The sequence below is a fragment of the Peromyscus californicus genome, unplaced genomic scaffold (assembly GCF_007827085.1).
Source record: "Peromyscus californicus insignis strain IS unplaced genomic scaffold, ASM782708v3 Scaffold_12__1_contigs__length_115047231, whole genome shotgun sequence".
Taxonomy (NCBI): Eukaryota; Metazoa; Chordata; class Mammalia; order Rodentia; family Cricetidae; genus Peromyscus; species Peromyscus californicus.
In genome coordinates, this window is record NW_026294413.1 from 48,939,108 (window position 1) to 48,964,856 (window position 25,749).

General features: G+C 45.6%; 1 protein-coding gene across 3 annotated transcripts in view; it reads right to left on the reverse strand.

Annotated features, from left to right (window-relative positions):
• Positions 1 to 472: 472 nt before the first annotated feature.
• Rubcnl (rubicon like autophagy enhancer) overlaps positions 473 to 25,749 on the reverse strand; it is a 36,792-nt gene continuing 11,515 nt past the window's right edge. For all 3 annotated transcript variants that reach the window (XM_052732745.1, XM_052732748.1, XM_052732746.1), the window contains 12 exons: positions 22,398 to 22,480; positions 21,350 to 21,560; positions 16,091 to 16,192; positions 15,630 to 15,690; positions 12,906 to 13,038; positions 11,359 to 11,504; positions 9,845 to 9,909; positions 5,144 to 5,382; positions 4,247 to 4,308; positions 3,433 to 3,586; positions 2,932 to 3,022; positions 473 to 1,068 (listed from right to left, as the gene is read on the reverse strand). In XM_052732745.1, coding sequence (XP_052588705.1) covers positions 956 to 1,068; positions 2,932 to 3,022; positions 3,433 to 3,586; positions 4,247 to 4,308; positions 5,144 to 5,382; positions 9,845 to 9,909; positions 11,359 to 11,504; positions 12,906 to 13,038; positions 15,630 to 15,690; positions 16,091 to 16,192; positions 21,350 to 21,560; positions 22,398 to 22,480 — 1,460 coding nt within the window. In that variant the 3' untranslated portion in view covers positions 473 to 955. The remainder of the gene's footprint in view (positions 1,069 to 2,931; positions 3,023 to 3,432; positions 3,587 to 4,246; positions 4,309 to 5,143; positions 5,383 to 9,844; positions 9,910 to 11,358; positions 11,505 to 12,905; positions 13,039 to 15,629; positions 15,691 to 16,090; positions 16,193 to 21,349; positions 21,561 to 22,397; positions 22,481 to 25,749) is intronic.

The following is a 25,749-nucleotide window of genomic DNA, read 5'->3' on the forward strand; positions in this document are numbered from 1 at the left end:
TTATCCAAACTTACTTGTTTCATTCTCTTTCAGATTAAAAAAAAAAAAAGTACAGGTGCATGTGACCTAGGCTGGCCTCTGATTTTTTTGTTAGCATAGCAAGTCCTAATCTTTGCCTCTACTCCCTAAATGCTGGGATTACAGGTGCATGCCACCATGTTCAGCTTTCAGATTCTCTGTGTCCTGTTCTTTTTACACCCATGAAGTTTGACCATGAAGGGCTAGAATGGAGTTATGCCCTTTTGGCTCCCTAGGTGTAGCATGGACTTTGAAGACTAGCAGGAACAGAGACAGGCTGAATGTACGCGCCTGAAACAGTGCCACCTAGAGGCAACTTCTCCAAATGACCTCTCACCAGGACCTTGGTGGGTGGCAGAAACAGTCATCTAAAAATGAACAGGAGGGCAGAGTGGGCATGCATTCCACGCAAACCGTGGAATAAATAAATCAGGAGACTGACACAATCACGAAATAACATTCCAAAGGAGTCTTTTTCTTGAAGGAAGAAAAGTTTGGCCAAACAGAATTCTCATTACACTTTCTTCCCTTACTGCGCCAATCCATTCCACAAGCAACTTTGAAGGAAGAGGAACCAGTGCTTCACCTTGTCAGTTACAGTTCCTAAAAAAATAGGTACTACGTTTAGCTAAAAACAGCTGTCCTGCTACAACTTAAATGTAAAAAAAATTCTTTAAAGACAACCAGTAGCAGCCAAAAAAAAAAAAAGTCAAACATTTGTAAATAAAATCTTAGCAACAAACTTAACACCTAGTAACAAAACTTCCACACTCCTTGAGAACATTAAATATATACAAGAGGGGGGAATTGAGCCATCTTTTTCTTACTATAAAAATACTTAGTATCTGAAACAATGTCACCAGGAGCAGACACAAATTGACACAATTTGGTATCATCATAAAGTGCTTCAAACAAACGAAAGCTCCGGCGGGGGCCATCATGTCCCTGCAGAGGGCAACCTCTCCAAATGTTGTCTCCGGGCTGTGATCCTGGCACAGCGGGGGCATCTCGAAGACTGGAAACACTGTTTGTGAAAGCAAGCCCTGCACCCTGCAAGAAAGAGGACCAGTCGTCAGCAAACGGGCTTCCTAATTTCTCACATACACATGGATGCTTGCTCCCATGGGGGTGGGGGGGAAGAAGGGGGGTCCAGAACATAGCATCTTACAGGAAAAAAAAAAAAAACCCAACCATGCGAAAACTCTCAGAACTACCAGTTACTCAACTGCTCTTGACCATGAAGCCCAGAAGCCTGGTGGATGTGGTTGATGCCACACACCTCCAGATCAGCTCCCCAAGTCTTAACTTGGTGGCCGATGGCTCTTGCGAGGTGACATTGATTCTCTTGAAATGTCTCTAAAGGGACAGAGCTGCCTCATTCAAAGTCAAGCTCTTTTCTTAGCAGCAGCCTGTATTGAGTGACGAGTTGCTGTGGAGTTTGAAGACCCGGTCACCTCTGTGAGTGGGAACAATGCTGAAATGCTACCCCCCCCCCCATTGCTACCCAGAGCTCCATGAGATGGCCCAGGGCTTCTTGTAGCCCAGCACTATTCAATATTGCCCATGTCCAGGTCTGCTGCTTTCACAGCCCCATGGGCCTGGAAATCCCAGGTTCAGTTCTCTTTTCTGGCGACCCTATCTTGCAAGACTAGAGAACCCAAAAAAAGAGACCATGTTCACATAAAAGATGAAGGCAGGGTTCTCCACCAAAATCCCTCCCATGCAACAGAATTTAGAGAGCATGGGTTCCCTGAACAGCCCATCTGTAAAGAGACAAATAATTGGACCTAGTTTGTAGCTTAGGTCAAGTATTTGCCACACAAACGTGAGGACCTGAGTTCAATCCCCCAGAGCTCACATACAAAGTTGGGTGTGGTGGCACATGCCTGAAACTCAGTGTCGAGAGAACAGAGACAGGAGGATTGCAGGGACTAAGGGCCAGCCTAGCATAATTGGGGAGTTCTAGGCTAGTGGTAGGCCCTCTCTCAAAAATAAAGATGGATTGTGCCTGAAAAATGACACCCAAGGTTGACTTCTGGCCTCCACACACATGCACACACACTGGCCCACATACGTGAATGCACATACACACACACACACACACACACACACACACACACACAGTCACACAAAAGCCAGTAGCAAATGTTTTAGGCCTTGAGAGCCATTTGGTCTCTGTGCTGGTTTGAATAGGTATGGCTCCTAGACTCATGTGACTGAATTCTTGGCCCATAGGGAGTGGCACTATTAGGAGGTGTAGGTTTGTCAGAATAATTGTAGGCTTGTTGGAGGAAGTGTGTCACCGTGGCAGTGGGCTTTGAGGTCTCCTGTACTCAAGCTATGCCTAGTATGGCACACAGACTCCTTCTCCTGCCTGTGGATCAAGATATAGAACTCTCAGCTCCTTCTCCAGCACCATGTCTGCCTGCACGCTGCCATGCTTCCCTCCATGATGACAATGGACTAAACCTCTTAACCTGTAAGCCAGCCCCAATGAAATGTTTTCCTTTATAAAAGTTGTTGTGGTCATGGTGTCTCTTCACAGCAGTAGGAACCCAAACTAAGACAGTCTCTGTAACAGCAGGTCCACTCCACCACTGTGGCTTAAACACAGAGATAACCGTTCAGTGCTGGGTGGAACTGTAATCTAGTTAAAACCGGTGGCGACAACAGGTCAAACTGGGACCATCCTCTCCATCCAACACCCCAAGAAATAGCATTCTTTATCCCTATACTGCAAAATATGCCTCGCTGTGGGCCCCAAACTCTACTGCCTCCAGTCCACCCCCAAGGACACACTGCATCACTGCACTTTACAGAGATAACTGTGCTTAAGTGACTGAGGCGTCTTTCAGTGGAAGTTGGCATTGTTAAGCGATTGTGGAGCTGACATTACAAATGTAATTAAAGTACCTGAACATCTTGTGCAAGTCGTGGTCTGAAACGGGAAGATGACAGTTGTGCTCTGGCAAAACTCACAAATGAAGCCCTTCCCCTGGCACAGCTGCAAAAGAAGGTACCTAAGGTCACAGGTGACACTGCTTCTCGTGCTGGGGAAACTGGGTACCATTTAAACAGAACCATAGAGGCATCGACTTTTCAATGTCTAGGATTTTAGCCCCTAGAAGAACAGAATCAGAATAACAACAACAACAACAACGAAAACCACATTCCATAATGGCTGCTTCAGGGCAGAATGGGCTCTGACAGAGAATAGACATTCAAAGGAAGAAGCTACAGGGTCCCGTCTTGCGTCCCAGCAGGGTGACTTTGGTTAGCTAATGCAGGGCTATGATTCAATGCTCTCCCTGCTCAGGGCTGTGAAAGTTAAAAGTGATTAAGAGTCAAGTGAGAAACGTCTCCCTCCCCAGATCCTGCCACTGGGAAGGGAACCTGTCCCAAGTGATCCCTTACCTCACAGCTGGCCACATGGGCAAGAGAAGATTTCAGGATGTCCTTAAGCAAGGGTGCCAACAGTCCTTTCTTGGTCCTGAGGAGGTCTTCCATGGAGAACAGATGGCATTCGTCGGTCAAATGGCCGGGAACCTGCTCAAACTCCTTCAGGACACTGCAGGAGAACAAACAGTTCCCTGAGTCACCTACACTTTTTTCCTACTAAAAAGCTCTCTTGGGGCCGGGAACGATAGCTCAGCCACTAAAATGCTTGCTTTGCAAGAAGAGGACCAGAGTCCAGATCTCCAGCACCTACACAGAAAACTGGGCACTGTAGTGCATGCCTGTAATCCCAGTGATGGGGAGGCAGAGATTGGGGGGATCCCCAGAGCTCACTGGCGCTTGCCAATTGGTAAGTGAGCTCCAGGCCAAGTGAAAGACTATGTCTCACAAAATAAGGGGGAGAGCTATTGACAAGACACTTACCATCAGCCTCTGGGCTCCACATGAACGCAAACACATGTGCACACGCATGCACACAAACACACACAAAAATCTCTATCCATGAATTCATGTTTCAACCTTTCCTGGCCATTTCCTTTAGATAATGTGTCTGTGATGTAAATTTAACTACTATCCTATTATTGAATGCCTAGTAGGTTTCTATGTTATTTCTTATTTTAAATTTATATCTTAACTAAATTTCTTTCCTTCTCTTTAAGAACATCCCTAGGATAAGCTTTGAGAAGTAGTTTCTGGAAGCCATGATCTCACTCAGAGTGACATGCATCCTGCCTCTACATGCGGAGGATTTAGTAGGCCATGGGAATCATACCTGTCAGCAAACCTGCAAGTCTTCAACAGCTTCTTGATATGAAACAGTTGCTCTTGGATGTCCTAAGGCAAGAAGCCAACCAGAGGGAATGAGATGTGTGGCCACTGGCGATGTGCATGGCAAACCTTATAGTTATTTGAAATAATATGCTGGCAAGCAAAATCAACTTTCAAGCAAATGGCCCCTTCAGCAAGGGCTCAAACTGAATTCTTGGATCCACAAGTCCTGAATAGGCACAGGTTTTGTGGAGCCTTGGAAGAGCCCACATAAGTGAGAGACCATTCACTCCACAGTCTATCTGCCTTCTGGAGGGTCTGGAGACACTCTGAAACTAGAGTGACATGTAGAATATTATTTTAAGGTGTGTAGCTTTTGTTTACGTCACATTTGCTTAACTCTGTGAAGCTGTGTTACTGTGCCTGTCTAAAACACCTGATGGTCTAATAAAGAGCTGAACAGCCAATAGTGGGGCAAGAGAAAGGACAGGCGGGGCTGGCAGACAGAGAGGATAAATAGGAGGAGAAATCTGGGAGAAGGGAGAGATCTAGAAGCCAGAGAAGGAGGAAGACTCCAGGGGCTAGCACTCAGCTACCCAGCTACACAGCAAGCCATGGAGTAGGAAACAAAGAAAGGTATACAAGAATAGAAAAGGAAAAGTCTGGTGGCAAAAGGTTCACGGGATAATTTAAAGTTAAGAAAAGCTGGCTAGAAACAAGCCAAACTAAGGCCGGGCATTCATAATTAAGAATAAGCCTCTGTGTGTGTGATTTATTTGGGAGCTGGGTGGAAGGGCCCCCCAAAAGAGCAGAAATAAACAACAATAGTGACATGCATTTCCTACCATGGGACATCTCTCTTCCTACACTTGTTTCCTCCCCCGTGGAGGCATCAGCTCACCTTCACTCTGTCCAGTTCCTTGGCTTTTGCATAGAGCTCATGGTGCCCACCTAGCAGGTTGAAGACAGGTTGGTACCATATGCTGTCCAGTAGCCATTTAGAGAAATTGCTGACTTGGTACCTCCTGAAGTCCCACATCATCAGGATCCTCGCAGGGATGCAGGACTCTGCAGATGAGTGGCAGCTGTCACAGAAGTACTTCCCCGTATACTCACAATACCGGAGCCGTTTCACAAACTCTGTAGAAGGCAGGAGAGTGAGACCACGTTCGTGATGCGGGGGATCCGCCCTAGGCCACCTCCCCATTCCTACGCAAGCTTCAGTCTCAGATCACTGTTCACGGGGGGGGGGGGGGGGGGGGGGGGGGGGGGGGGGGGGGGGGGGGGGGCGCCAGAGCCAGATTCAGCTGCCAGGCAGCATAGCTGTGACATGGACGTGGGGATTTCACTTATGGCCATTCGTGAGTTTGCTGTGGTGAGATAGATGCTGGAGAAACAGAATCCCCTCCCCCCACAAACCCTCTCGGACTTGGAAAATGGGTGCCTCAAACTGCAGTGCAGTGAGAGCATTCCGTGTAGGGTCTGGGAATCTGGCGGAGCACACAGATGCCACCTGCTACTGACAGGCACTCCAGCGGCAGCTCAGAGTCTCTTCGGCTAACAAATGCGGCACAGAGGGTTCAGGGATGGCCCACAGACAAAAAGCACATTCTAAAGCAGTGTGTGCACAGTGTGAGGATGTAGCCTTCAAAAGGATTTCCTTATAAATCGGGAAGGGGGCAGAGAGACAGGAGAGAGAGAGAGAGAGAGAGAGAGAGAGAGAGAGAGAGAGAGAGAGAGAGAGAGAGAGAGAGAGAGAATACCTAGACCCCCAGAATGCTAACAATGCGCATCTCTGCAGTGTGGAGAAAAGTATTTGTTTCTTGCACTTTTGAATCTGCTAAAACAAACACGTGGTGCTTCTGAAATCTCTCTGATAAAATATTTTGATGCACAAAAGATGTAGGGATGAAGGTAACAATGCTGCACCCTCACTACCTGGGCTAAGAAGGAAAACGACCCAGCGGAAGTCTCCCGTGCAGCCGTTCCTCAGCATTAGCGTCCGACATGAACCAAGTCTGGCGTTTATCAATCCTGCTTTGACTTGAGTCTCTTTGTAAATGAGATAACACAAGGTGTAATTCCAGTTCGTATGTCTGTTAGACTCGTGGTGAGAAAGAACAACGTAATAGATGGGAAGGGGGTGACTGCACTCCCTAGCACAATGTAGATAATGATGACCATTCTCCAAACAATGCCTCGAAGAATAGGCAGGGATCAGTCTTCACTGGGCACTTAGCCTGTTCCCCAAGCTGGCTATGGCTTAATATATGTCATTCTATGCTTGTAATTCCATGACTTAGGAACTTATGATCCCTCTTTCATTAAGGAAAACACAGGACAGTGAAGACAAGCGTCACAGTCAGGACACACAGGCAGTGAGCAGGCAAGCTCAGTTGAAATCCAGTGTAGCCAGCATATCCTGCTTCTCCTTGGGTTCAGGTGCTGAAGGGGAAGGACCAATGTCTCTGCACTTGCTGGGTTATCCTGAGGGGAGAGGTATGCTAAATCTCCAACAAACCAAAAGAACAAAAAATGATAGTACTCAGGACAGGTGTAATATACTATACTATACTATATAAAAATTGTAGTACTCAGCATGTCACCTGAAGGACAGGTGTAGTATACTATACTATATAAGAAGCAGAGTACTCAGCGCAGCACCTGACCTGGGAACCTGCATCCCTGATCAGACTTGCCATGATGGGAAGAGACAGGACACAAGGAGCCCGTGATTTCCTCCTAATGTAACCCTAACTTTAGCCTTTCCCTAACATCTAAGCCCCCAGCAGCTCAGTGTCCATTCACTCATTCACCAAGCTTCATTGAATGCCCACTGTGCTAGCATCAGTATAGAATGAATGATGTCACCGCTCTTCCTAAGACCATTAAGACAGAAAAAAATGGAAGGTTCCTAAACCAGTGGCGCTCAGCCAGGGTGGTTTTTACCCTCTGGGGACATTTGCAAGTATCTGGAGCCATTTTAATTGTCCTGTTTGAGGGGCTGCAGGGCATCATATAATTCTGCCCCAAACTCTCAAATCCATGACCCCCCCCCCAAGTCATCAGAGCTGGAGTTCAGAAACCCCCTCCAACAACTATTTTCTGTCTCATGGAGTCATTGACATGGAAAATAATTCTAGAATTGGGTTGTCCAACAAAACCTTCTGAAGACATGGAAATGAACTGCTGTCCAACACAGCTGCCATGACATGGGCCAAGTGTGACTAAGAAACTGAGTTTAAATTGTAATTAACTTTGATTTCATGATGCCACATGGGCACACAGTGCAGTTCTTGAATAAAGCTGACTAGAGAGAAATAGTGACTAGATGCACTATGCAAAATCAAATTGGAAAGTGAGTCATACATGATGATGCCTTGCAGGCAGTAGGGAGAGTGGACCTGAGGAGAGAATAGTGGGAATTGCTGTTGCTATTTTGTTGTGTAACTGCTTATAATCCTTACTTTTAGAATATGAGTAAGGGGTTCTCTTCGTTGGGGTTTCTATTGCTGTGATGAAACACCATGACCAAAAAGCAAGTTTGGGTTGGGGGGAAGGGTTCATTTGGCTTACACTTCCACATTGCAGTCAATCATTGAGGGAAACCAGGACAGGAACTCAAGCAGGGCTAGAACTTGGAGGCAGGAGCTGATGCAGAGGTCATGGAAGGATGCTGCTTACTGGCTTGCTCCTCATGGCTTGCTCAGCCTGATCTCTTATAGAAGCCAGGACCATTAGCCCAGGGGTGGCACCACCCACAATGGGTTGGGTCTTCCCCCATCAATAACTAATTAAGAAAATGCCATACAGCCAGAACTTATGGAGATATTTCTCAGTTAAGGTTCCCTCCTTTCAAATAACTCAGGTTTGAGTGTCAAGTTGACATAAGACTAGCCAGGATAGGGATAGAGGGTAAAATGGCCTGTATGTGAGACTGGAGGGGGCTGAGGAAGAATGTAAACATAATGTGGACTTTTGGACTGAACTCTGAAACAGATAAAGGCTATGGGCAGCAACAACCTCCTAAAATCTGGTAAAGTCTGAAATTAAGCTGAGGGGATTGAGCCAACATTAACATCTCAGATGTAATGATTGCCCTGTGATTGACATTGACAGAAGCTGGGGAAGAGGGCTTGGGAGCTCTTCACACTGTTTCTCAAACTTTTCTGTGAGTCTAAATGAGCTCAGAATTCCAAGTGAAAACAGTAGAATTGGACAAAGTTTTCAGGAAAAGCGCTAAATCGCTTCTATAGCTGACATCAGCCAAACCTGGGCTGTACCTATGCTGCAGTGTTTTCCTCTCCTCTGTCTTCTTTCTGGTTGCCACAGTCCCTTTGCCTGTGCTGAGCACCCCACATCCTGAGACGATCTCTTCTTTAGGAAACCTCTCATTCCCCCTCCATCTCCATCTCAGACCAAGTCTCTCCACTGTAAATTCCACAGCGGTCTCGCCTTCCCCATTTCCTATCTTGCCCTCCAATCTGGGAAGCAGATTTTGTGAGGGCAGGTTCTGCAAGATTCCCTGCTGGACTGACAGCATGTCAATGAACTAAGGAAGGTACTCAAGGATTGGGGGAGTCCGTCTATGTAGTTTCCGACTCATGCATTTGACATTGTGTATAACGTTAGGCTGTACAGATTAACTAACAGACCTGCTTCTTGCTGGACTAGCTGGGAAACTGAGTCATTTAAGGAAGATCGCTGTGACTATGGTACAGTAACATGAAGTGAGATAGAAGAAGCCCTGCCTGATTCTGCTTTCACTTGTAATCTCTTGAAATAGACATCCTTGCTGGAGAGTAAGCAATGCCCAGCTGAAAATCCCACACGGGGAAGACTAGTTTGCAGGATCTTGGCCAGCCCAGAAATGAGTCACCATGTCCTCTGTCAGAGAAGTCTGGCCAGGAGCCATTTGTTGACTCTGTGGGTGTGTCTGGAGGACTGTCTATGAAAGCACAGCCCTAGAGGCTGAAGATGAAGAATGAACAAAACCAACAATGTCTCTGCCTTCATGGAACTTACTTCTGGTGATGGAGACAAATAATAATCTGTAAATAAAACAGAGTGTTGTAGGGATGGATGCCATGCTGAGAGTAAACAATGTGGAGGATGATCGCATGAAACACACACACACACACACACACACACACACACACACACACATATACACACACACACACACACACCTGTCTGTGGCCAGATGGGCACATTCCACAGGGCAACCAGAGAAGACTCGGGGAAAAAAGGAAGAGGAGGGGGAGATGAAGAAGAGGGGGAGAGGAAGAAGAGGAGTGGGGAGAAGGTAAAGATATGAAGGAGCCAAGAGTCATAGGGAAGTTTACAGGGAGGGCATTCTAGGGAGAGGAAACAACAGGTTCAAATGCCTGCCGGGAATGGTTGGGTTCTCCAAGTGCCCACTGGGGAAGCAGCCAGGATGCTGGTCCTCCTAGCTCCTGGCTAGTCATGCAGCTTTGTAGGTCATGATGGCCTCCAGGAGTCCTTCACAACATGCTCACACCAAAACAATACACAGTCCAGCTCTGCTGATCTTCACTCTGCCATCAGGTTAACAAGCAAACAGTGCAGGACCCATACTTACTGGGCTGTATTGGAGTCCCACATCCAGCACAGAAGAAATTCTGGGCCACGACTGCGATGTCCCTCCTGAGGACAGAAAATGGCAGCTGTTACACATTTCAGAGCGGGTCAGTGCAGCACTTTTCATTGATAGAAAAGCAGTTGACATCATGGTGTGTTCTTTGGCTTGGGGTCCTTAATTTTGTCATTTTTTTTTCTCATTTTGTGAAAATTCTATACTTATCTAATATGGTCTCCTAATTGAAACCCCTGGGCTTTATGAAGCTAGGACCCTAAAAAAAATCTCAGTTGTCCCCAAATTAGAAGTCAGTATCACAAAGAACTCTCCTATTATAGAGTCCTTGGGGACTGGCTTCCCACTGCCCGTGAACAGAAGCCACTAAAGTACACTAAAGCCAAGGAAACACAACACAGTCCGACATGCTTGGAAAGGTCACGGGTGAGTAAATACAATACACACTGGAGTAAGAGATGAGGCAAGACACATTTATCAAATGCTCCTGCGGAGAGGGTTCTGGGAGCAGCTGTGCCCCAGTTTCAACAGTGACCTAGAATTATGGGCAAAGTGGTAAATTTAAATGTTTATTGTAGTCTAAGGTCAACAAAAATTGCCAAGGTTAAAAAAAAATGTGTTAAATCTCCATCCATATGTCTTACAGAGGATTCTGGGAAATTTGAGAGAAAAGATATCCTGTGCAATGAAAGTGACCTGTCCCAGTGCCTTGAGGGCAAGTTCTGCCCCAGCAGTCGAAGCACCCTTCCTGGGATCCACTGAGTCTGAGAGCAAAGACCGTAAGCAAGGATATGGTGCATGAGAGACCTCCATGGAGCAGCGAACATTGCTCCATAGCCCTGAAGTTTGCATGAGAGACCAAGAGAACAGAAAAACTGCACGTGGCTAAAATATGTTGCCTGTAACCTTTATCTGTAATCCATTCCATACTCTCAGAACAAATTACAATTAAACTACTATGTACACACCATATGTATGGCCACATAGACACACACACTACATAGGTTTAGTCCCTTCTTGTATAATTTTAGCTGTCTCAGGGCGTCTGTGATTTTACAGAATAAAGATTTTACTTATGTTCTGTTACATTTCTCAACTACAGACAATCTCCTTAAGATTAAATTCTTCTTTTAAAACTTTTATGCATTCATTGTTCTTTTAATTGCACACTAGCTAATCTGGAAAATAGAATGGTCTCATCATTTTAAATCATTGTATTTGGGTTTTGTTTCAGAAATAGCCCCTTAAAGTCCTCTTTAGGCCTATTTAATCTACAAGGGCTATGTAATGTTCATAATTGGGGAGGGAGAGTTACACTTTTAACGTATGTGAATACTTATGTACCTTCCTGCAAAGCTCACAATCGAGTGCCAAAACTAAGCCAGACACACATTCTCCTTTGTCCCTCAAGACACTGTTTTTTTCTTCTTCTGCTTTCATAGGTAGGACCCATCACATGTTCCAAGTAGAACCTAAGATTTGAGGCAGCACCCCACACTTACTTGATTGGCGTGTGAACAGTAAGTATGATTTGAAATCGAGAGGGTACCCAGTCTTCAGCCCCTGGGACCTTAGACTTGGGCATGATTCCCTGTGTTGCATCCACACTGGAGTCAAAGTCTTCCCCAGCATTCTCTTCATTCCCAACCTACAGGACACATGAGAGGGTTCAGGGGTAACCTCAGGAAGCACATTTCAGGAGTTTAATTGAAAAGAACTCTCAAGTGTGTTTTCCATTAAAATTTACCACCAGAAATTGGAACTGGTTTTAGCTGATCTTGGCACATGTCCTCTACTTTCCAGCTGAGCCCCTGCCCCGCCTCCATTTTTTTTTGAATGAATGTGTGTGTGGTGCCTGTGCAGGCCAGAAGATCGTGTCAGATCCCCTGGAACTGGAGTTCCCTGCCTTGGGAGCAGCCTGGTGTAGGTGCTGGGAACTCACATTGTAAGACAGCAGCGCTCTTCCCACTGAGCCTGCCTCTTTTAGGATTTTTAGCTCATTTGTTTCCAGACTTCCCACATGGTGAGAAAGGCTCTGTGACCTGGGATTCTTCATGACAGAAGCAGCCCCCCCGGGGACTAAAGCAGCAGCCAATCAGAGCCTTGCCATGGTCTTGCTGCAGAACCCTAGCTTACAAAGCTGAACAGCTTACTGTAAAATCTTACATTTTCCTGTTGTCATTGAAAATCCAGACGCCTCCAATCAGCCTTCTGAAACCTCCACTGTTTGGCCATCATCATTGGAGCCTGTTCCCAGGACCCCCACCCCACCCCCACTCGCACTGTCCACCACACCTAAGTCTCTGCTCATCTGGGCTCCAGACCCCTCCATTTGTGTGCCAATGGCCCTTGCTAAGATCACTTCCCCACAGGGTCTAGCTGCCCCAGCACCGTTTGGCTAACACCTGGCTCAGGATCTAAGCTCTCCAGTCAGCTTTCCTAAGTTCCTCTGGTAGAATTAGACGCCTGCCCACCCTGGCCCTTCCAGAGTGGGGTTTTTCAACCCTTCCTTTAGCATTTACTATCACCAGGGCGCTCCATGGTCTCTGAGGACAGTATATCCGGCAAGCAGAGTCTTGTGTGCTTTCACATCTGTCAGTCAGCAGTGGCACCTGCTTCACCACTGCCCTGCCCTGCCCACTGCCCTGCCCTGACCACTGCCCTGCCCTGACCACTGCCCTGCTAAGGTCTGGGCCCAGCACTGTAAAATAAGAGTAAGAAGGAGGGAAAATGAGAACACCACCCCAGGATATTTGGGAGCATCGCAACATTTTAGCAAGCCTGTAATCCTAGCACAAGGGAGGTGGGGTAAGAGGATTCTGTAAGTTAGAGACTCCCCTGGGCTACATAGCAAGACCTTTTCTCAAAACAATAACAACATAGTGTGAATTGTTAGGCATATTCCCTGAGGTTTAATGGGTGCTCACGTTCATTTTGAGACCTCCTAGACACCTAGGAACCCTACAAGGAAACATAAATATTTGAATCAAGCAGGCCAAGCGAGAAATTAAGAATGTTTCATTCTACATCAGCTGGCTTCCATACTTACTCCTGAGCTGGCTGCTGTCAGGGAGCCTGGCAGCCGAGAATTGACTTCTGACAGCACCTGGCACTTCCAGAACCCTCGAAGCAACTCTCTGGCTAACAGCCCAGCAGGACTGACGTCTGACTCACACGTTGCACTGAAACATGAAAGAAACAAAACGCTGGACCACTGTGCATAGGGAGTAGAGTCAGGGTCTTTGGGGTTTCGACTGTGTGTTGAGAAAACTGTGTGAGACAGTCAGTTATTAGCTGGGCATCCAAAGCAATAACAGTTCATCTGTGATCAGCAGACAGAGTCTCTCATTTAGTAAGGGGACTGAGACCTGGGGTAGGGTGAAAAGAGCACTGGATTTAAAGTCAGAAAACCAGAGTTCAAATCCTTCTTCTGATGTTTAATAGCATTGTGAGGCTGACCCATCCTTTAATCTCAGCACTGGGGTGACAGAGGCAGGGGGATCTCTGTGAGTTTAAGGCCAGTCTAGTCTACCCAGCAAGTTCCAAGACAGCTATAGCTACATAGTGAGACCCTGTCAAAGGGGTTGGGAGCACTGTGACATCCATTTATAAGCCTTAGCTTCCATGTCTCTAAAACAGGGTTACAAATAAGTGCACAGGGCTGGAGTGATGGCTCAGCAGTTAAGGGCACTTGTTGCTCTTGCAGAGAACCAGGATTTGGTTCCAACACCTACATGGTAGCTCACAACCATCCATAGCTCCAGTTCCAAGGGGTCAAATCCCCTCTTGTGACCTCCATGGGCATGCAGCATGCACATGGTACACATACATACATGCAGGCAAAACACTCACAAAATAAAATAAACCTAAGTTTGTTTTAAATAAATGCACAAATATATATGTAAAACTTGTCTGGCCTCCCTGTGAGGTAAAATGAAGACATATACTTTGCAGAATATCTATACATTGTATGAAGATGTGTTGCTGTGATTGGTGTAATAAAAAGCTGAATGACCAATAGCTAGGCAGGAGAGGATAGACGGGACTTCCGAGGCAGAGAGAGCAAGTCAGAGGGATGAATCTATGCTTGCAGGAGACGAAAGGAAGACACTGAAGAGGTTGGGCATAGTAGAGAGTAGAGATAACCAAGCCATGTGGCAGAACATAGATTAATAAAAGTAGGTTAATTTAAGTTATAAGAGCTAGTTGGAAAAAAAAGCTTAAGCTAAGGCCAAGCTTTCATAATTAATAAGTCTCTGTGGGCTGGTAGTCCCAACAAGAAAGCTTACTACACATATCCAATAGCCTTTCACACACTATAACACACAGTTATTTGGGGGTGCTGTGCCTTGAATATGGGCAGTGTCCTCCAAAGGTCCGGATGTTAACAGATTGGCTCCCAGGGAGATGATTGAAGCTTGGGGAGGTGGAACTTAGCAGGGGGTCTGTAGGTCATTGGGGGCAGTAACTACAAAGGATGGTGGGAACATTCCCTCTTACCCTTGATCCTGCCATGGTATTCCCAAGACACACTGCCCTCACTGTCAATGACACTATCATGTCTTTGAGTTTCCAAAGGCAAGTAAACCTTTTCTCTCTGTAAGTTCATCGTCTCCGGTATCTTCTCATAGTAACCGAAGCTGCTACTATGGAGATGACTGACTGAACTCTAGGTGACCGTCCTGTCTAATCCTAGTTCTCCTGTTGCTGTGACAAAAATGACAAAAGTAACTGAAGGGGCCCAACACCCAGGCACATAAAAAATGCAAATAAGTAAGCTGCAGAAAAACTAACTTAAGGGAGAAAGGATTTATTTTACTTTTTCTAATTTTAAATCTCTTTTTGTTTTGTTTTGCTTTTTGTTTTTGTTTTTGTTTTTTGAGACAGGGTTTCTCTGTGTGGCCCTGGCTGTCTTGGAACTTGCTCTGTAGACCAGGCTGGCCTCAAACTCACAAAGATCCACCTGCCTCTGGCTCCCGAGTGCTGGGATTGAAGACGTGCAGCACCACCGCCTGGCTAAAATTTTTGGTATTAGAACACTTCTCCCTTCCCTTTCCACCCCCCCCTCACTTACTTACTAAACCCCAACAACAATCTATTAACATTTGTCCTTAGACGTGTAGTCTTTGCCTCTCATCAGGGAAACTTCTCTTTGCAACAGATGGAGGCTACAGAAAACCACAACCAATCAGAATGCAGAGTTGTGGAGCCCAATCTCAATGGAGACACCTACAAACACCCCGCACCCAAGGCTCCAGAAACCTTGCAGAAGAGGGGGCGGGAAAATCATTAGAGCCACAGGACTGGGGAGTTTGCTGTGAGACTCTATCTCCTAGGAATGTCAGAAAGGACTTCTTTAGCTCACTCTTCAAGGGACAGTCCACCATGGTAGAGAAGTCAAGGCATTGAGACTTTGAAGTGGCTCGTCACACTACACGAGCAATCAGAAGAGAGCAATGAATACATGCATGCTAGCTCAGCTCTTTCTCCGTTTATGTGGTCCAGGTTACCTGCCCAGAGGATGGTCCCACCCATAATTAAAATGGGCCTTCCCACATCAATTAACATAGTCAAGATAATCCCCATAGGCCAAATAAGGGGCCCTACTCTCTGGTGGTTCTGGATTCTTCTAACCTGACAATTAACTCTAAACATCATGGACCCCGCCTGTGGCTAACATGGCCACAATATCAGGTATCAGTGGCATAGTGTACATGGTGGCTTCAAAGAAACCCCCAAGGGTCCATGTGTGTAAGCACAAGAAGACATGTACCTCTTTAAAGAGTTGCAGGGGCGTCTGCTGCCTTCTGTGACGTCATTACATTCCCCAAGTTCTGTGGGAAAATGAAAGAAAGGGTACCAGGGTCATTCAGCCTGTCTCACTCAGTTAATTTTATAAGAATACAAAACATAGGTCCCTGCATTTAGGGAACCTGCAGTGGCTGATTACCTACAGACAACAGTGTGAGGCTCCAGTTAACGACCAGGGATGGGATTTTTATATGAACTTCATCAAAACCACACAGCAGATGTAATGAATATCTGCCTTTTTGTTCAGAGCGTACCAGTGAGATGAACAATTATCAAGATGATAGGGACTAGGAAACAGCTTCTCCTTCTCTGCATCCTGGGAGAGGTCTTCCCAAACATCCCGGACATGGCCTTGTATGTGCTGTTTGCTGGTAGGTGTGTGGGATGTGAGGGAGTTGGAAGCAAGGAAGTTCTAAATCTCACCTAACATAACCAATTCATCCAAGTCTTGCTTGCAGGCCTCTCTCGCCACAGGAAAGGGAGAAAGTGTCTCAGCCACTGGGCTGACCTGAAGCACAGCACAACCTGAAGAAGAGGAAGAAGAAGGAAAAAAAAAAGCAAGAGGCACTTGGTCATCAGGAAGTGAGAGTGGAGGCTGGAGAGATGGGTCAGTTGGCAAAGCATTCCCTGTACAAGCACAAGGACCCAAGTTCAGCTCCCAGAACCGACAGAAAAAGCTGATGGTGATAGCTTGAGCTTGTCATTCTAATACTGAGGGGGAGCGGGGAGCAGGTGGATCTTGGGAGCTCACTGGAGTCAGTGAGTTCATCAGAGAGTTCCGGGCCAAGTGAGAGAGGTATTCTGAAAAAACAAAACCAAAACCAAAACCAAGAGGACAGTTCCTGACACTCAAAATTGTCCTATAACCTACTTACACACACACACACACACACACACACACACACGTTTAAACACATATGCATGAATACCATAACAAGTAAACAGCTCAAGAGTAGGACACCTGCAGGGTGGTGGTGACGGCGGCGCATGCCTTTAATCTCAGCGCTTGGGAGGCAGAGGCAGGTGGCTATCTGAGTTCAAGGCCAGCCTGGTCTACAGAGTGAGTTCCATGACACCCAGGGATATGCAGAGAAACCTTATCTTGAAAAACAAAACCAAAACAAACAAATAAAAATAAGAGTAGAACACCCGCCCCCCCACCCCAGGCATGCACAAGGCCCTGGGCTCAATCACAGTATTGCAAGGAAAAAAATGACATCGGGTGTGAGGATAGCCACCTACAGTATCAGCACTTGGGAGGTAACAGCTGGAGAATTGCACATTCCAATTAAGCCAGTCTGGTATATAGTAAGACACTTTTGAAAGAAGAAGAAATGGAGGAGGACTGTGAGGAAGAGGAGGGAGGAAAGGTAGAGGAAGAAGAGGAAGAAGAAGAGAAAAAGGGAAAGAACAGCGTAGCTCCCAACTGACAGAAATTTGGGGGTGAACAGGAATAAAGCTGCAGCTTCAAGGACTAAAAGCTGCAGGAAGTTAATTTAGGATCTCTCATTCACTATAATGAGGTGAAGCAGCCTGATGCAATCTGTCCATTTTTAGATACGTTTGAAATTTTCCCATTATAATACAAAGTTTAAAATAAAACTAAATACAAAGGCAAAATAAAAATAAAAATAAAAAATAAATAAAAAAGCCAACCTGGCCATGAAATACATAGTACAGGACATAGAATCATGCTGGGTTGAGTCGTGTCCACCTAGAGCGTGTGGATGTGGCCTCATTTGGCAATAGAATCTTTACAGACAGAAAGCAGAGTCAAGCCACAGCCTCCCCCACCCCAGAAGGGGGTTGTGATGAATTAGTAGATGTGTAGACGTGTTAAGTTAGAGGTTTACTATGCCCACCTCGAAGCTGGAGATACGATGCACAGGAAACAGAGAAAAATGAAGTGTCTTTAAGCCATCCAGGAAGAGTGTTAAATCAGAGGATCTGGGGCAAGTTTGACAGGTACAGAAAGACACTTGAAAGAGAGCTCAGGACTGAAAACACAGGTCTCTCAGAGGTAGCCACCTAGAGGAAGCAAGTGATGGAGACAAAAATCTGCCAGAAAGTAAATATGGGGGATGGGGCTGAAGACAGGGCTTGCATGAAGAAACAAAGTGTGAAAGCTAATATCCATTGCCAGCTTCTGCTGGGAGCTGCCGGCAGCAATGGCTTTACCAGAGGCTATGGGAGTATACAGCAGGTGACAACTAGTGTTCAACAGATCGACACACCAGACGAATAACTCTCTGATGGGAAGCCCCACTGGCAAGGACCGTGGGGTCACTGACTGCAAATGACCAGTTGCTCCTGTCTGTAATTTACCTCATGTGCCACTACATTTCTTCCCTAAGAACTGCTATGGGTGTTTTCCCACTGCTTGTATGTTTAGCTCATGTATGTATTCCATCTATTGGGCACACTTACAGCTGTGGATGGTCAGGAAGATGATTTCTGCTTAAGCTGTACAATTCTGACGACTAGAAATACTACTGGAATATTTTTCATAACTGACATAGGAAAGTGACAGTATTCTCAGTCACAAAGACAGCTACTTTTAGACTTCAGAACAAATTTAAAACAGACTAGCTGCCCCTGCAGAGAATACACAAAGACAAATTCCCAGGTGTTTGTTGCTGAATCAAGGTCAGACTTGAAGCAACTTTGGCAGAAAAAACCCTCTGCAGTAATGGACTTTCTGCATGTAATCCCAGCCTCAGTTTATGTTATGAGACTCAGGGTTCAGCCAACTATTATTGTTAAGTCCTGAATTTTAATGTCACTTTCTGTCTGGGAAAGAGCTACACGCACAGTCAAGTATTACTCACTGGCCTGTCAATGTGACCTCCCTAGTCTGAGAAAAACTGTGTGACTTATCATGTGTTATGAGAATGGGTGAGACCCTGAAAATGTAGCATATAATATTGTCCAGAGTTTGGCTGTTTGCTTCAAGCCGCAGAAAAACATAATGGAATTCAGCTACTATCACAAAAGCTACTACTTGGAAAAGTCAAGGACTTCTCCTAAGGTCAAGCCTTGGCTTAAGAAGTCTTGGTGATATTTTAGCTCATATATATATATAAAAGCTGGTTCCTAAAATGATTTTCTTGCATGCTTCCAAGAACTCCTAACAGTGTATTTATCTAAAATGCCTATCAAGCATCCAAGGCCATATGAAACCACACCTGTCTCCTAGGTCAGGTGGATATTTCTTGTGCAATTTAGGGTAAGACCCTCCTTTCTTAAACAACCTTACTAATAGACCCCTAACTTCTTACCTCACCACTTCTAGGAATGTAGACTGAGCACATAGATCCCCTTCTTGATATACTAACTGGTCATTAGCACTCAGTTGACCTCCTCTTTTACCACTCCCATTTTGGGTTGTAAAAGAAGGCCTGACGGTCACTACGTGAGGAAAATTCTTACCTGCCTTTATGACCCCATAGAATTCAAGCCTGGTGACCTTGCTAGGCCAGAGATTTGCTATTGCTTGGGTTTATAACTGGATTCCTGAGAGACTTAGAACTGAGAGAATAAGGAGACAGAAAAGAGAAAAGAGAATGGAGGAACTAGATGGGTAAGAACTGGAGAGGAACAAACTGAGATGGGGAAAAACTAGATTGAAGGGCAAGAAGAGAGTACTAGAGGAACGAGATGGAAGATGAGGAAGAGCCAGATGGGGAAGAACAAGATGAGAGAGAAGGAGATGGGAGAGGAGCTAAGATGGGAAAGAACAAGATGGATGAGAACCTAGATGGGGCAGAACTAAGATGAGAGAATTAAGATAGAACTTAGAGGACAGCAGATTAATGTAGGGAGACATCAAGCAAGAAAGGAGCTAGGCATGAGAGCAGAATAGAAACTGTGTAGAGAAAAAACTGACACAGAATAATAAAGTGTAAGGACTAAGGAGTTTTGTGTACATAGATTCATTTCTTTTCATCAAAGATTAATTATCAGCTGGTTGTAGATTCTTCCTGGACCCTGGGAGGGGACTATTAGGGGCTGGACCCCCATAGTCTCCAATAGCTGTTGAAAAGTGAGTAGGGGACTGGAGAGATGGCTCAGAGGTTAAGAGCACTGCTTGCTCTTCCAAAGGTCCTGAGTTCAATTCCCAGCAACCACATGGTGGCTCACAACCATCTGTAATGAGATCTGGTGCCCTCTTCTGGCATGCAGTGATATGTGCAGCCAGAACACTGTATACGTAATAAATAAATAAATCTTTAAAAAAAAAAAGAAAAAAGAAAAGTGAGTGAGTATGTGAGTGTGGGTGTGCAGAGTGAGTTGGGGAGAGAGGATGAGTAGCTAGGCAGGAGAGAGATCAAGAGAGATTTGCAGAGAGGATTTTACTTCATCAAGATGAAGTAAAAGAGAAAGCTGCCATTAGAAAGTGTGTGTTTTCCTCATTTACCCCTCAGATAGAAAAAGATAGAAAAAGAGAGCCCTCACTGCATTTGTTTTTTGTTGTTTTTGTTTTGTTTTGTTTTAGTTTTGGGGTTTTTTGTTTTGTTTTGTTTTGTTTTTTTGCATACCCTGGTGCCACCTGGAGGCTGGCCCTCCAATCTCAGTTAGTGATAAACTTTGGTGCCCTTTCCTCCAGAAGGAACTTCCTGGGTTCCCAGCTGCCCTTGACTAGTGACTGGGCTGGACTCTCACCTCTGCAAGGTGCTCGCCCTCTTGCTTCCTTGGCCACAGCTTTACACTTCTCCTCTGGGGAAAGAATGTGTGGTAGTTTGAATGTAATTGCCCCTATATTCTCACAGAGAGTGGCACTATTAGGAGGTGTGACCTTGTTGAAGTAGGTGTGGCTTTATTGGAGGAAGTGTGTCACTGTGGGGGTGGGCTTTGAGGTCTCCTATGCTCAAGATACCACACAGTATCACAGTCCATTTTCTGTTGCCCTCTGATCGAGATGTAGCCAGCACCATGTCTGCCTGCATGCTGCCATGCTCCCTACCATTATGATAATGAACTGAACCTCTGAAACTGTAAGCCACCCCAATTCAATGTTTTCCTTATAAAAGTTGCTATGGTCACAGTGTCTCTTCACAGCAATAGAAACCCTAACTAAAAAAGTATCCTGCCACCACTGAGCCCCATCACCGAGTACATGGCAGGTTCATTGTTTGCTAAATGAAAGAGGACCACTAAGCAAGGGAAAAAATGTGGAAGGAAAGCTAGGAGAATGCTGTGTGCTAGAAAATGAAGGGAGACAGATGATAGCAGCGACCAGGAAAAGGCAGAATGAAATCCAAGGGGAAAAAAAAAAACAAGAAATGCATCATTGGCCAAAAGGTGGAGCATGAGCATCAATCACAAGGCAAAACAGCAGCCTTGGGGGAGATCATCCACATGTGAAAAGTGACATTATCACCAACAATGTATACACTAAAGACCCTCAAAACCAAGTCACTGAAAATAACACACACACACACACACACACACACACACACACACACACACACATACACACACACACACACACCTCAAAATGTTCTAAGTTAGTTTCAGATTTTGAATTGTCACATTCATGGATAACCTGGAGTGCATGTGGTCAATGGGCCATGAATTGAACACGTCTTCAAAGGACTAAACAATGTCCCTCCTTCAGGACTGGACAGAGGACAGACAGCATGCATGGATTTCACTCAGCATTCAAGCACTTGCCCAACTTGCCTTCATAGCCACTGTCTGAAGAAGTGGAGGACCCTGGCTCCTGCTTGGTGGGGGTATACAAGATCACTTCAGCATTGGTCTGACCATTCCCACGAGACCCACTGGCTTCCTCTGTGCTCCAGATTTCTGGTTGCTGTTGACTCAGGAGGTTGCATTTCATATTCTCCAATGTGGAGATTATCATGTCTGCAGCATAAAAGTGGACATTTTCCTGCAAGGAAAAAAAAGTCAGTTCAAATAGGAGCACAATCAACTTTCCTTTGGAGTATGGATCAGGTTTCAAAAGTGGAGAAGTGCCACTTAAATGCCACGAATGCAGATAAACATAACTGTTGGTTTAACATAACTATGACATAACACACATCCAGAGACACAGATACACCAAATGGAATTCATTTTCAGGACTGGAGATTGAACTTAACACGGCATATGCTAGGTAAGCACTCTACTACTGAACCCCATCCCCAGCCCCCAAGTTGAATGTCTTATGCTAGAATACTCTCAGTAGGTAGGGCCCAGCATCTGACATAGTTTGTTAGTCATGGACAACTGAGCACACAGCACCTGCAAGAAATTCTCCATCAAATCCTGAAAAGAACCCTTTGACTGTACCTCTGATTTGGGATGTCTTTCTGTACGCTATAAAAATGTGTTGTTCCCATTGGTTAATAAATAAAGCTGCTTTGGCCTATAGCAAGGCAAGATAGAGCCAGGCAGGAAATCCAAACAGATACAGGAGAAGATGGGTGGAATCTGGGAGAAGCCAGCCAGCCACCCAAGAAACAAGATGCCAGTAGGCTGATAATGCCACAGCCACACGACAATAAGATTAATAGAAATAGGTTGATTTAAGTTGTAGGCACCAGCTAGTAACAAGCCTGGGCTATCAGCTAAACATTTAAAATTAATATAAGCCTCTGAGTGATATTTGGAAATGGCTGCAGGACACAGCAGGACAGAGAAACTTTGGATGACAGGTTTCCATACTCATATCCAAGAAATGCAACCAAAAGACTCAGACTCTCAGTGGTTGAGAAGATACACTCACCTTTTCCACATCAATGGGCACCATGAATGTCTCTAGTGGGAAGAAATTCCAAGAATGGTTTCTTCTGCTGCTCCGAGCAGCACCTGTCAACACAGTGAGTCATTAAAAATGGAGAAAGGAGGCCTGGGGACATGGCTCAGTCAATAAAGTGCTTGCTATGCAGGCTTGAGGACCCCAGTTCAGTCTCCTTTTGCATCAGGCACTTGTAATCTCAGGCCTGGAGAAGTGGAGACAGGAGTATCCCTAGGCTTGGTAGCCAGCCAGTTTAGACACCTCAGTGAGCTCCAGGTTCAGTGAGACACTCTGTCTCCAAAAGAAGGGGGTGTGGAGAGTGATTGAGGCCACCTGACATTAACCTCTGGTCTCCACATACACAGGTGAACACACAGCACAAAAGAAAACACACACACACACACACACACACACACACACACACACACTCGCATGAGTGCACATACTGGGGAAAACAAATTCAAAGATTATCTAAGCACACAAAGGCAATTGTAGAGTACAAGTCTTCAACACCGTTAAGAGGGGGGAAAAAAGGTACAGTTCTGGAAAGATGTGGGTGACAGAAGAGGAAAGAGCCTTCTGATGACAAGGCCCTAACTGTCAATCATTTCTACAGGAAACTAACGGAGTCACTGAGAGGTATCTGCCGAAAACCACGGGAAAAGAGGGAGCAGTGGAGCAGAGATGGTGGGAAGATGAATAGGTCATGGGAAATACCCAGAGAGATGGGAAGGTGGCCTGAATTACAGGATTACTTCCCCCAGCTCACAGCAATTGGCCCCAAACTTCCTGTTACACACACAAAGTCATCTGACAACAGATAGTTCTCTAGTCAAGCCAACGTCGACGGCACTGGATCACTCATTCTTGCATCCTCACCCACTCCTTACTGGCAAGGGGCACCTAAGAGAGTACTTCTGATCACATAACTGCTAACTGCAGCCTTGGAAGGAAGTGAAATTTCGTGGCAGCCAGAGGAGCTGAGGTTTCCTGCCCTGCTGAATTAGAACAAGATTCTGCAAACGTCCTGGCAGCTGTGGGTTCTCAGATGCCAGACACATGCAGGCAGTGTCATCCTGATGCCTCACGTTGAACAAAGTAAGTCGGACATGGAAAACCGAAAACTTCCTGGCTGGGGTTGGTAAACATTTTTGGGGTAGGATGTGAGGGCCATTCACCATCTCTGCCATTGTAACTAAAAGACCACTATTGATGAAAGAGACTAAACTGCTGAATTGTCTTTTTTAAACAAAAACAGGAAGCTGGCAGGCTTTGTCCCTAGGTCATAGGTGCAGACCTGAGTGTACAGGAAAAAGCAAGATCCAGAAGAACGGTGCCCAGCCCGTTATGCCTTGATCACAAATTCTCCCATGCCTTGAGTTGGGATTATTACCTGTTACGACATAAGGAGATAGAGACTATAAGATATTTTGTAAACATGTAGGTCCTGTTCAAACAATTGGGCCCAGAGGGTTGTTTCTCCAGCCTCAGGAAATGCTTCCCTCAGCTGCCATTAGAGATGTGGGGGGTCCTAGAAAAGCCCATGTCTTAGTGGCCAGTGTCCTTTCTGCTGCTCCACACTAAAGGAAGAGAACCCGGTCACTTCTGAGCTTCTCTTTCTTTCTCTCTTTCTTTTTCTTTCTTTCTTTCTTTCTCTCTTTCTTTCTTTCTTTCTTTCTTTCTTTCTTTCTTTCTTTCTCTCTTTCTTTCTTTCTTTCTCTCTCTCTCTCTCTCTCTCTCTCTCTCTCTCTCTCTCTCTCTTTCTTTCTTTCTTTCTTTTTTCAAGACAGGGTTTCTCTGTGTAGATTTGGGCCTGTACTGGAACTTGCTATATAAACCAGACTAGCCTCGAACTCACAGAGATCCGCCACCACCAGAATGAATCTCTTCACCAAGCTCAAGAGAGTCTTGTCAGGTATGATGGCTCACACTTGTGATCTCAGCACTCAGGAAATAGAAATGAGAGGACTGCCATGAGTCTAAGACCAACCTGGGCCATAGAGAGCCTATCTCAAAAACAAAACAGATAGAACACCTGAAAACACTGAGTGGCTTTTAAAGGTACTGATAAGGATTGCTGGAAAACCCTGCCTTTGGACAAAAGGGGCCGCAGTCCTTGTCTTTGCTTTGGGGTTGATTTTGTCCCATTGTTTTTCTAGGATAAAGACAAAGATACAAAAGTAATGCTAAGTTGTAGAACTACTTCTTGTACAAGGCTACGACAAATGGGTTTGAGCCTCAAAGGTCATCATCAGTCAGGGGCTGCTTATGACTTGTTACCATGATGGTTTATGTGGAGAAAGACTTCCTCCAGGAGGCAATCTAAGAGCAAACTCATCTCTCACTTAGCAACCTCCAAATCTGCAAGCCGCTCTTTATCCTGAGAACTAACCACCTGGGTGGACAAGAGAAAATAGAGGCGGCCTGTTCTGAGGGCGTTTTGCTCAAATTTGGTTGTCTCAAAATTTGCCTTTGAAAGACAGGAAGAAATAAATACACACATAGGCTGAGAACAGGCAAGTGACAGCTTTTAAAATTATTTTGCAGCAAACAACAACAGAATGCTTTCCAGGCTATTTGAAGCAGGGCTCTAAACTGACAGCATGGATAGAATATAATTAATCCTTCAAAATCAAGTAAAGCCAACTAGCTGAGTCTTGCCTGTTACTTTGTGTGGACTAATTCACTCAAAGATTTTCTATTTAAGAACACATACGCTACTTCACAGCAAGGGTAGCCCTTGTTTTTGCACCAATAGGTTTTACACAGCCTTTGCGGGGGGGGGGGGGGGGGGGGGGGGGGGGGGGGGGGATTGTGGCTACTATCTTCAAATTTGCTTTTTCTCAGTTGTCTGTGCTGGAACTATAACGAGGGGACGTGGCCATCACCTGCAGGAGCACTACTTACTATATAGCAAATTCCTTTCAAGTCTGCAAATGCCTTCCCCACCCACAGTGGGTTGAGTGTTTCTAAGGTCTTCCCTGCAGACAAGCTAATAAGCCCAAAGACTGCTTCTGGAACTGCACACCCTGCAAACAAAGCCTTGGGTGTTTTCACGTCTGTCAGCCAGGAGTGACCCCCTGCTTCACCACTGGCCCTCTGTGCCAAGGTCTGGGCCCAGCACTCTAACTATGCTGAGCTAAAATGATGACCTAGCCCTCTGTGGAAGGAGGAGATGATATCTGATCCACCTGTGGTGACCATCCCAGGGCATGGGCTGTGGTAACATTAAAATGAGCTCATGCATTGACTCCTAATCAAAGTAGAAGGCCATGAACTTCATTTCTCATAGCAAAGACAATAGGCAGACTTTTGAGCCAGCCCAGACAGACACAGGATG